Consider the following 10,421-nt stretch of genomic DNA (forward strand, 5'->3'; position numbering starts at 1 on the left):
TCCTTCCATTTGCTCTTTTCTGACTGTAAACTGTACATCCTGGGTGAATCAAAGATGGTGGCGGCAGGAGAATTAAGAGAGGTGACATCCAAATGAGCAAGGGGAAGGGAGGGGTGGGGACAACACAGCCCAGTGAAATGTTCCTTGACCCCAAGGTTTCAGCAGAAGTTTGAAGTCCTGCGTGAGGGTCTGCGATGTGTGTGCGATGTGTGTTCACGTACACCAAGACATCCAGAGTGTCACAGCCTGTCTTCACTGTGCAAAAGTCCAAGTCACTAATTTAGTGCAAAGGCAGTTCTGTTTTGTTTCTTAAAAACAAAAACAACAAAAAAATTCCACTGCCCTGTTCCTTTTCTCCAAAAAGAGGAGAGAGAAACCCAGCCTCAAGGTGTCTGCAAGTCCATTGGTTGGTGGTCTGTCCTTGGGCTAAATGTCATGTAAACATACTAGCAGCACCACTGCCCAGGGGCATCTCTGTATTTTCCACTTCTCTCCAGTAATATTTTGAGAGAGTTCCACCCCATCGATGTGGAAAAATTCCCTGTATGCATAATTTATTCAAATGTGATTTTACTGATGGCCATTAACTTTGTCTCCAATATTTACCCCCAAACAGGGCTGTAAACATCTTTGGAAGTAGAAACATCACAATAATCAAGCCCTGATTCTTAAGCTCCCACCGGGAGCAGGAGCTTCGCAGAGCCTTAAGCAGACGGGGATTTCTGCTCCTGACCGTCCCCACCCGCCCGGGACAGGGGCTCCATTCCACTCAGCTGCCCGGCCCCATAGAGGCAGAGTGATAGCCCTATGGTGCTTTCCCAGGGGAGGATTTCGTGACCTCAGAACAGGGCAGCATTCCTGCTTGCTCCTGCCCCCACTCCCGACCCACCTAAGACACATGTGGGCAGGAGGCCTTGGCCCCTGCTTTGGGCACAAACTCTACAGATGGACACTCAACTCATGACCCAGGGCTTTCTCAGGAGAAAGGGGGTTGCGGGACAGTACCACTGAAAAGAGATTCCCCACCAGGGTCAGAAATTATTCTGGTGCCCCAGAGAATGAACCAAGCCCGACATGGCCAAAGACTGCACCGTTTTGTCCTTTATTGAACATCCCGCGGATGCCAAATGGTGAGCTCACTTCCCACTGCAGCCACCCCGCGCGCAGGGCCCCTCAGAAGCACCTTCTCTGAACCACGGACGTCCCAAACTCCTTGAAGTCCTCAGAGGTGACCCACATCTGCTTGAAGCTGCTCAGGGAGGTGACGATGGAGGCGCCAATCCACGTGGAGAAGCAGCGGTCGGGCGGCGCTGTGATCTTGATGGGGGTCCCTCTGGAAGCCACCTGCTCCAGCTCCCTCAGAAGACGGTCATCCAGCCCCCGGAAGAGCGTGGTGCCCCCGGAAAGCACAATCTCCCCATAGAGCATCTTCTGGATGTCGGCGTCACACTTGGTGATGCTGCAGGAGACCATCTTGGAGAGGCCCGGGTTTTGGATGCCCAGCTGCTCGGGCGAGAACAGGGCCTCGGGCGCCTGGTACAGCTGGTCCCCGATACAGATGATGCTGCCGTCGGGCAGCTTGTACTCCCTGAGCACCTCCTCCGGCCTCCGCGACAGCTCCTTCTCCGGCTCCAGGGCCGTATAGCAGAGCTTCTCCTTGATGTCGTCCACCAGGGCTTTGTCCAGCACGCACGGGAAGGTCCTCCCGCTGGCCAGCAGCAGCCGGGTGAGGTGCTCCGTGATGTCTCTCCCCGCCACGTAGAGCTTGGTGATGGCGTGGGGCAGGGAGTAGCCCTCGAAGATGGGGACGGTGCAGGTGACCCCGTCCCCGCTGTCCACCACCAGGCCCGTGATGCAGGCCGAGGCGTAGAGGGCCAGCACGGCCTGGTCCGACAGGTAGAAGGCGGGCACATCGAAGCTCTCAAACATCACCTCGGCCGTCTTCTCCCGGGTCTCCCTGGGGTTCAGTGAGCGCTCCGTCATGAGCACCGGCCGGTCGCTGGCTTTGACCCCCAGCTCCCACTCTAAGAGATGCTTCCAGAGTTTCTCCATGTCGTCCCAGCCTGTGATCAGGCCTCGCTCGATGGGGTAGTGCAGGTGTAAGACCTCGTTCCTGTGCAGGGCCTCTTCTCCCACAAAGTACTTCTTCTGATTGGCCCCCACAGAAGGCATCTTGAACTTGGGGTGCCCCACGATGGAGTGGACGACGTGGCGGGGGCCAATCTCTCCAGACAGGCCTGCCTTACAGAGCCCGGACCCATTGTCAAAAATCACAGCTGGAGAATCTAACACGTGTGGGTTAAACATGTCTGTGGCATCCTCATCCGCACTTCGCCAAAATGAAGATGGAAGCCTCCTGAGCCACTTTGTGACGTATGAGGCTCCTCTGGAAGTTTCGAGGGCACAGGATTCCACGGTTCTCGGGGCGTCTCCCAGGCAGGGCTAGCAGACGGCCAGTCCCCGAGAGCCCTCCATCCCCACCCGCAGATCTGCTCTCCTCTCAGGGAGCCCGGGCTGCTGAGGCCTTTTCAGGAATGATGTCCCATATGTAACAATCCAGCCAAGGCAACCACTGTCCTCAGCCAGCATCAGAGGGCCTCTGGGGCTGGGGGCTTGGAGTCTCTGCCCCCGCCCCCACCTGGTGAGACTCCAAAGGGGAAGTCCGGCTGTTCCCACGGGCCGTGTTGAGCAGCCTGTTGTGGAGCCTGGAACCAGCGAAGCAGCCCAGCCTGGGCCAGCTCATAAAACTGGCATCTCTGGCCCTCTGTTTGGAGGGAGCTGCCGTTTGGAGGGTGACAAACACACTTCTCTTTGCTAAAGGGGAAGACCAAGCACCAGGCAGAGGTCCAGGTTGGAGGAGCAATGCCCAGGGCTCTGACTCAGCAAGCACTCAGAACATAGTTTTGGAATGCAGACTCCTCCAGGAAGCTCTCAGGGATTTCTCTTCTCTTTACCTCATGAACCCTGACTCTGTCTCACAGGGTAGCTGCTAAGCAGAGCCCTCTGGGCCTATTGGCTCTCTCTCCAGGCACATGTACACCTGCTCTGGCTTGAGGTCAAGGGCCCTCCTGGCTCTCTGCAGCCCCGGAAGTGCTGTCACAAACAATATCCAGTGGTTGTGGGTTGGGAACCCAGTGGCCTGTGAAGACAGGGATCTGAGGTTTCACCGGGGGGGCAGCCCTGATTGGAGCCCCGGACATCTCTATTTTGGGCCTGTGACACAGTTGGCCAAGCCCACTGACGCGCTGTCAGAAGTGACCAGGTCACCAAGTCTGAGGCTGAGAGTGAGGCCGGGAGGGCAGTGAGGCTGCAGGTTTAGCCAAGCCCACGAGGGCAGGGGGAGCCCACTCCAGCCTCCCGGAGAACCCCTCCAGCAGCCCTGCAATCACACCCTGGGCTGGTTTCCAGCTCAGGGGGAGAAACTGGGAGGGAGCTCAGACTAGGGAACCAGGGCTGACTTTTTTCTTGAGGAAGGTGGAGCCGGTCTTGGAGAACAAAATGCTCACTTGGTGTTCTGTCACGTCCGAAATCACCCTCCAGGCCAGCTCCTCCCCAACCAGAAAGCTTTCCCAGGAGACCAGCTCCCCTCCAGGTCCCCTCACCTCCCTCTGCGGGTGGCCGTCTCTGCATGTCTTGCCGACCCTTCTAAACCCACCAGCAAAAAGTGAAAATGTGTTGTCATGTAGGGTAGATGCACGGCGTGGGTGTGTGTTATAGACACGTGGTGTAGACCAGTGACATGGGCGTGCAGCTTTGTGGGAACCCCTGGGGCTCAGACTCGGGGGAGTCGATAAAGACTTGGTATCACTGAGATTCTCCCGCAAAGGACACCTCTGGAATCAGATGCACGCCGGGGTTGACGCTGGGAGAAGACTCACCCCCCAGACTACACAGCCCAGAACCACAGCTACCGCTGTGTGGGCCTCTAAGGTTTGGGGCCCAGCGTTCAGGGGAGCACGTGTGCCTGGAGGCTGCTGGGTCGAGGACGGTCCTTAGGGCGCCGTGTCTTGGGGGTTCCAGCCTGCTTACATCACAAAAGCCCTATGCATTCGGCTTCTCAGGCTTTGCTAGAACTTTCCCATTGTTGCCAAACACTCCCGGCTGAATCAGGAGTGTGACCTCAAGCTTTTTCAATTTTGGCCCTAAAAGTGGCCCACGTGGGTGGTGATGTAACCATGCTGGGTGCAGAGGTCAAACGCAGGGGTGGGGCCCTTCAGTGTGTCCTGGGGGCCCAGCGCTGGCTGGGGCACGGACATTTGCAGGGGGACAGAGCAGGGGGAAGGACAAACGTTCATGCAAAGCTCGGACTGACCAGCTGGGTGGGGGGGTGTTCTGAGGCCTCACTGCACCCCGCAGCTGTGACAGCACACAGCACAATGTGTAACAATGTCCCAGGACAGCTGGCCAGACCTGGTGCAGGTCCCACGGGCACACGCAGCCCCCTCCCCGTTCTCTGCAGGCCCGGCGTGCACGACAGCCAGCAGGGTAAGTTCAGGCCCCTCCACCAGTTGTCAAACCTGTAGCGGGCAGTTCTCCCCCTGTGACCGTTGCCCATCCCAGACAAGCTCAGACCCTCGAGGACACAGCTGTGAAAGCTGGGCCATCCATCAGGGCGGAGGCTCCCAGCAAAGCCATCCAAGGAGTTCTAGGACCCCTTTTCCTAAATGTTTTCACTCTGCCTGATGAGCCTGGGAGAAGTGCAGCCCTTCACCCTGGGTCTGGGACCCCAGCCACTCCTGACCACCCACGACGGTCACGGCCATTGGGTGCCACGCGCCCGGCAGAGCAGGCCCCGGGGAAGTGGTCACCACTTTGCTTGTCTCTGTGCACTTGGGCAAACCAGTTCTCTTCTGGCCTCTGGGCCAGCTCCCCTGCTGCATTCTTGCATCTGCTGTCAGAGCCCCGCCCCAGGCTCGGGGAAGTCTTCTGCATACCGATACAAGTGTCTGAACCGGCTCATAGATTGTCCATCACCTGGAGAGGCAGGAAGGCTCTGAGGACCCCACCCCCAAGAAGTGGGATACTCCCTGGGGGGTGACACCACGTGGGCACCAAGAAAACCAGTGGGTTTATGAGCTACGTGATGTTGCGTTGGTTTCAAGCTCGCCCCGGGACAGAGATTCCACCCCGTGGCGCTCAGGTGCCCGGTATCCTCTGCTCAGCCTCCTTCCCCTTCCCCGTCTGCCGCCCATCCCTCCGGCCACCTGGCTCAGGACGTCTGGGAGGGGCCCCGTGCATCTCGGTGCAGGTGTCCACATCGATGGCCACAGCTGTCCTGGCCCCTTCAAGGGATGCGATGTTCTGAGCATTCGTTGCAAGGGGCGGGAGGGTGTTTGCTATTAACCCAGGGACGGCTGCCCTCTCCCAACCCAGCTAGAAGTCTCCCTCCAGGGCCGCCCTGCCCCCACCCCATGCCGGCCATGCCTCGTAAATCGCTTGAACGAGTTTATGGGAGAACTGGCCATAACTCCATCTCCCTCCGCAGGGCAAGGCTCACGCTGTGATTACTCTGCAGGGCACTTGTTTCCGTCCTGTGCAGGAAGGCTCGCTCTGGTTCTGCCCCAGCAGTCACACCCAGCAGCAGCCGCCCAGCTCCCACACGGCCCCCAGGCCCATGCCCTCGATGGGAGGTAGACGGCGACTGGGCAGCCTTGGGCGGCTGCCAGGCATTTAGACTTGGGAGTGGGTAGCCCTGGGTCTGCTGGGCACCCCTGCTTCCCACTGCCCTGGCTACTGAGCCTGGGCCACCCAAGCCCTGGGCCAGGTTTCCCTGTCTGTCCCATCGTCCCTCATTCCATCTGTCACCGACGCCCAGAGCCTTGACCAATTAGTGACCAGCAGACTGGACTTATTAGTACTGGTTGACATCTGGTGGCCTTATCCTGCTTGCTGAGGGCCTGGCCCCGTGTTAGCTGGCAGCCTGAAGGAACAGGGCGACTCTGTAGATGGCAAGATGGGCACTGCTCAGGCAAGAGAGAGGGCAATGTACGTGTTAGAGGGGGCTTGTGGGAGCCCAGGGACCATGGGTGCCTGCAGGTGCCCCCGGGGATGGTTTCTCTTCCACCCCTTTGCCCCAGGTGTTCCCAGAGGAGCCCAGAGCCCCGAGCGCTCTTCCTGGGAGCCTAGCCCCTTGGAATCTCTCAGACGGAACTTGTGTCTCCTACGCACCCATCCATTCATCCATCTACCCATCCATCTACCGTTCATCCTTCCATCCATTCACTCATCTACCCACCCATACATCTACCTATCCATCCACCCATCCATCTGTCTGTCCATCCATCCATCCATCTGTCTGTCCATCCATCCATCCATCCATCCATTCATCCATTCACGCACCCACCCAACCATTCATCCATCCATCCATCCCCCATCCATTCACTCATCCACCCACCCACACATCTATCTATCCATCCAACCATCCATCTGTCTGTCCATCCATCCATCCATCTATCCATCCATTCATCCATCCACGCACCCATCCAACCATTCATCCATCCATCCACCCATCCGTCCATCCATCCTTCCTTCCATCTACCCACCCAATCCATCCCTCCACCCATCTAACCTCCTATTTAATTATCTCCCCGCCTCCCATCCCTCCCGCCCTCCCTTCCGCCTTTCCTTTCTTAGCAGCTGAACTGAGCATCCGGTCTTGTCTGTGTCCACCTCCGTTCTTGGTGACCTTTGGGCTTCAGCAGAGCCTTTCGGGTCCCCACAGTTGCCAGCACGGCACCCGTGAGTCCTGCCTGCTCTGCTGTCCTCTTCCAGCCAGCTGGGGCAGAAATGACACCCTTAGGTCGCTCCTCTCTCAACCTCCCATGAGGCTGGCTCACTGAACTGGAGCGGATGGGGCAGGCCTGGCCCACCTCGACCGCCGTGACACCAGTGAAAGTCGGTGTTCGCGGAGCAGAGGGAAGGAGCTGGCAGCTGGCTGACGTGCTCTTGGGAGCTCAGCAAGGCAGCCCTTGGTGGGACCGTCCACGGTCCTGCATCGCTTAGTGGACACGCCACTGAGGGGTCGAGCGACGCAGACCCATTTGGGGGCGAGGCCGTCAGAGGCCAGACCACCACTTACCCCCACCCCGGCTTTTTGCCCCTCATTCTCATGGAACCCTGGTCCTGAGCACTCAGAAAATGTTTAAAAAGTATATTTTTGTTGGAGAAACTTTGGAAAACACAAGAACAGCATTACAGAGCGAATAAAAAGCACCCCTGGCGCTACCTGGCTAAGCCCTGCTGATACTTCGCTACGCTCCTTGGGGATGACCTGTAACTACGCGCAGCCTTCCACTGGACCGTCTCACGTCCGTCAACATTCGCCCCGTCCTGCGGGCGCACCCAGTCTTCCCACAGCTGCTTCTCTGGGTCCGTGCTTCCAGGGTGGGGCCCGCAACCCTCCCCACCCCACCCCGTGGGCTCCCGTGTCCTTCCCACCCTGCCTGCCTCACTTGCCGGGTGACGGCTGCTCAGGCCCGCCCAGAGTCCTCCGGCAGAGCCCTGGGGAGCCCCGTGCAGGGCCGGCTGGCGGTGGGGTTTGTCTCGCATTCCAGGAGCTCTTGGTCATGCATTGAATTGGGGGCGCCGGTGGCTCAGGGGCCAAGTGCCCCCAGGGCTGTGGGAGAGGATCTGAGCCTGATCACCCCTCACCTGTCACAGTGGGACCCCTGTGGGTGTGTCCACGGCCCGAGGGCAACGGCTTTCCTTGTCGTCGCTCATCTGGGTGGAGGTGGGTTGGGGGTGGGCAGTGATGGTAGGAGAATGTGGAGGGGCCTCAGACTTCACCTGGGGCAGCTCCCCTCCCCTCCTCCTTCTAAGTGGGTCTCACGAGGCCCCCCCCCACCACGATCAGAGCCAGGAGCAGGCTACCTGAGGGTCAGAGCTGCCCCCTGCCCCAGACGCTTCAGCAGATGTCAGCCGGGAGGGCCGCTCCCCTGCAGAGGTGCCCGGTGTGACCACGGCCTCCCGCTGCTGCCCCCAGCCTAGCACCACCAGCATTTCCCCAGGGGCTCCGGAGGGCCTGGAGGTCTAGGGTCCCCACGTCGCAGATGGGCAAGAGCCTGACCCTGGGCCACCTCTAGGTGCAGGTCCATGGAGGGGGCAGCGTGGGGCTCCTGCTTTGGCTGCCGGGCTCCTGCTCCCCACCCCAGCCCCAGCGTGTCCCCACCTCCCCGCTCACCTGTCTAATCCTCTCTGCGCCATCTCACACACCCCCTCCTGACCGGTGCTGTGACAGGTCCCTGGTCATTTCGTTCCAAAGTAACAACAGGCTTTTGCATGCCGGTGGGAGTGAAGGGTGGAGGGCCCTTCCTGGCCCCTCCCTGTGCATACTGTTTACTATCTGGCCACCTTATTGTAGCGTTTGCTTCTGCGGCTTGCGGGCAGTCATCTGGGGTCAAGGGTGCTGTGACAGGCTGGCCCATCAAGCCTCATAAGCATCTAGGCTGCTGACGCCGTGGAGACCGGTCACAGCTTCAGAGGACACGCGCCTCTGTGGCCGGAGGGAGGGACCAGCCCCACCCAGCCCCCAACTGGCAGGAGACACAGCTGGCCTCCCTGGACAGGTGATGAGCCCCACCTGGGCACATGCTGGGCAGAGAGGTGGACCCCCCCCGGGACAGGTGTGGCTGTAACCCCAAGACTGAGGTTTTGGGGATCCAGGTTCTGTCTCCAACAGGACAGGGGACCCCTGCAACAGCTCCAGGGCTCTGCGAGGGGCCCACGGACCTCGGCAGGCTGGGAAAGGCAGCCCCTCAGGATCGCCTCTCCCGATGGGGGTGTCGGGTGGGTGTCGGATGTCAGGAACTCTAACCGCGTGGCCCAAGCCCACGTGTCAGGGACGTGGATGCAGGTTTGTTGGCCTTCCCAGCACAGCCCAGCGTGGTCCAGAGGCCCGGGACTGCCACCTGGGGGGCTGCCCTCATAGCTCAGCTGCCGTAACTGAGTGCCCCAGGCTGGGCGGCTCACACAGCAGACGCTTAGTCCTCACCGCTCCGGAGGCAGGACGTCCGAGATCCGGGTCAGTTCCCGGCGAGGTCCTGCTTCCCGGGCTCCCGCTGTGTCCTCATGGGGCCGAGAGGGCTAACTCTGGTGAATCTTCCTCTTGTTTTAAGGGCTCTAATCCCATCATGGGCCCCACCCTCATGACCTCATCTCACCCTAATCTCCTCCCAAAGAACCCACCTCCAAATACCACTGCACTGGGGGTCAGGGCTTCAACATAGGAACTGGCGGGGGGCGGGGGGGAGGCGGACACATTCAGCCCATAGCAGGGGCTGTCCTGTCCATCCCTGCATGGAAGGGAGCAGGAGAGCTACTCTGAGGGCGGGATTGCCGGAGGCCAGGCCATCAGCGACTCAGCACTCACAGTCCTGGAGCCTTGGCGTCACCTAACTATGCATCCAACCTGGATGCAGAGAAGGGGCGAGAGAGCCCAGACATGCTGAGATGCCAGGCACCTCTGCCCAGGAGGCGGGGGGCGGGGGCAGAGGGGCAGAGGAGGTGGTCCGAGGAGAGGGCAGCCAGAGGGCCGGCCAGGGGCCTCACCTGTCTCCAGAGGGACGGGGGACACGCTCATGGGCAGTCAGTCCTCTCTCCTCCTGGACTTGGAAACCTTGGGGCCCCGTCGTGTCCCCTTCTGGGACGATGCATGTGCGTGGTGTGGGCCATGGGCACCCTGCCCACCCTGCACCCTGTCAGAGGCAGCGGAAGTGGACAGACTGGAGACAGCCCTGGAGCTGGCCTCTGGTCACTGCTGGGCAAGCCCGAGAGGCTCCATCAGCCGGGGCAGGAGAGCAACGGCCTCGCCATGCATTCCATCCCTTTTGCTTTCATTCTTCTGACTTTGCTCTAAAGGTAACAGGCTTTTGACTGGAAACATTGCGGCAACGGACCCTGTAAAGTGACAGAGAAAGACCCCTCCTCACCACCTCCGCCACCAGTGTTTCTCCAAATGTGGCCACAGTCACCACTGGGTCTGAATCTTCCGGATGTTTTCTAGGCACAAGTACCTATGGAAACACCCGGAAATAGGCTTTTGCTGTAGAACGGAGGCAGCCACACGTGCTGTTCTGCCCTCCCCGGGGGAGCATCGCACCCTTGTCCGTGAGCCCGCGGAGCGCGGCCTTGACCTTCTCACGGCCGCTCGGTGACTGTCATCCACTTGACCTAATTCGTCTGTACAATCTCCACTGACGTTTTTCCATTTAATAATTTTTCAGTTATTGAGGTTTTTCAGATTTTTTTAAACTATCACAAATGAAGCCATGGTTGAATATTCCCCGTGTACCCCTCTCCACGTGCTTGGTGTGGCCAAGGGCCAGACTCTGACTCAGGACCATGCAGGGAAGTCTGCACACGTTTACAGCGTGGAGGGAGCTACCAGGGTCTGAGGCCCCATTTTTTTAATTTAATTTTTATTT

General features: G+C 59.4%; 1 protein-coding gene across 1 annotated transcript; it reads right to left on the reverse strand.

Annotated features, from left to right (window-relative positions):
- Window positions 1-933: 933 nt before the first annotated feature.
- On the reverse strand, window positions 934-5,569 carry ACTRT2 (actin related protein T2). Its single transcript, XM_082436877.1, has one exon. The coding sequence runs from the start codon at window positions 2,305-2,307 to the stop codon at window positions 1,174-1,176; it is 1,134 nt and encodes a 377-aa protein (XP_082293003.1). The 5' UTR covers window positions 2,308-5,569; the 3' UTR covers window positions 934-1,173.
- Window positions 5,570-10,421: the final 4,852 nt, after the last annotated feature.

The sequence above is a fragment of the Balaenoptera physalus genome, assembly GCF_965194825.1.
Source record: "Balaenoptera physalus genome assembly, chromosome: 1".
NCBI lineage: Eukaryota > Metazoa > Chordata > Mammalia > Artiodactyla > Balaenopteridae > Balaenoptera > Balaenoptera physalus.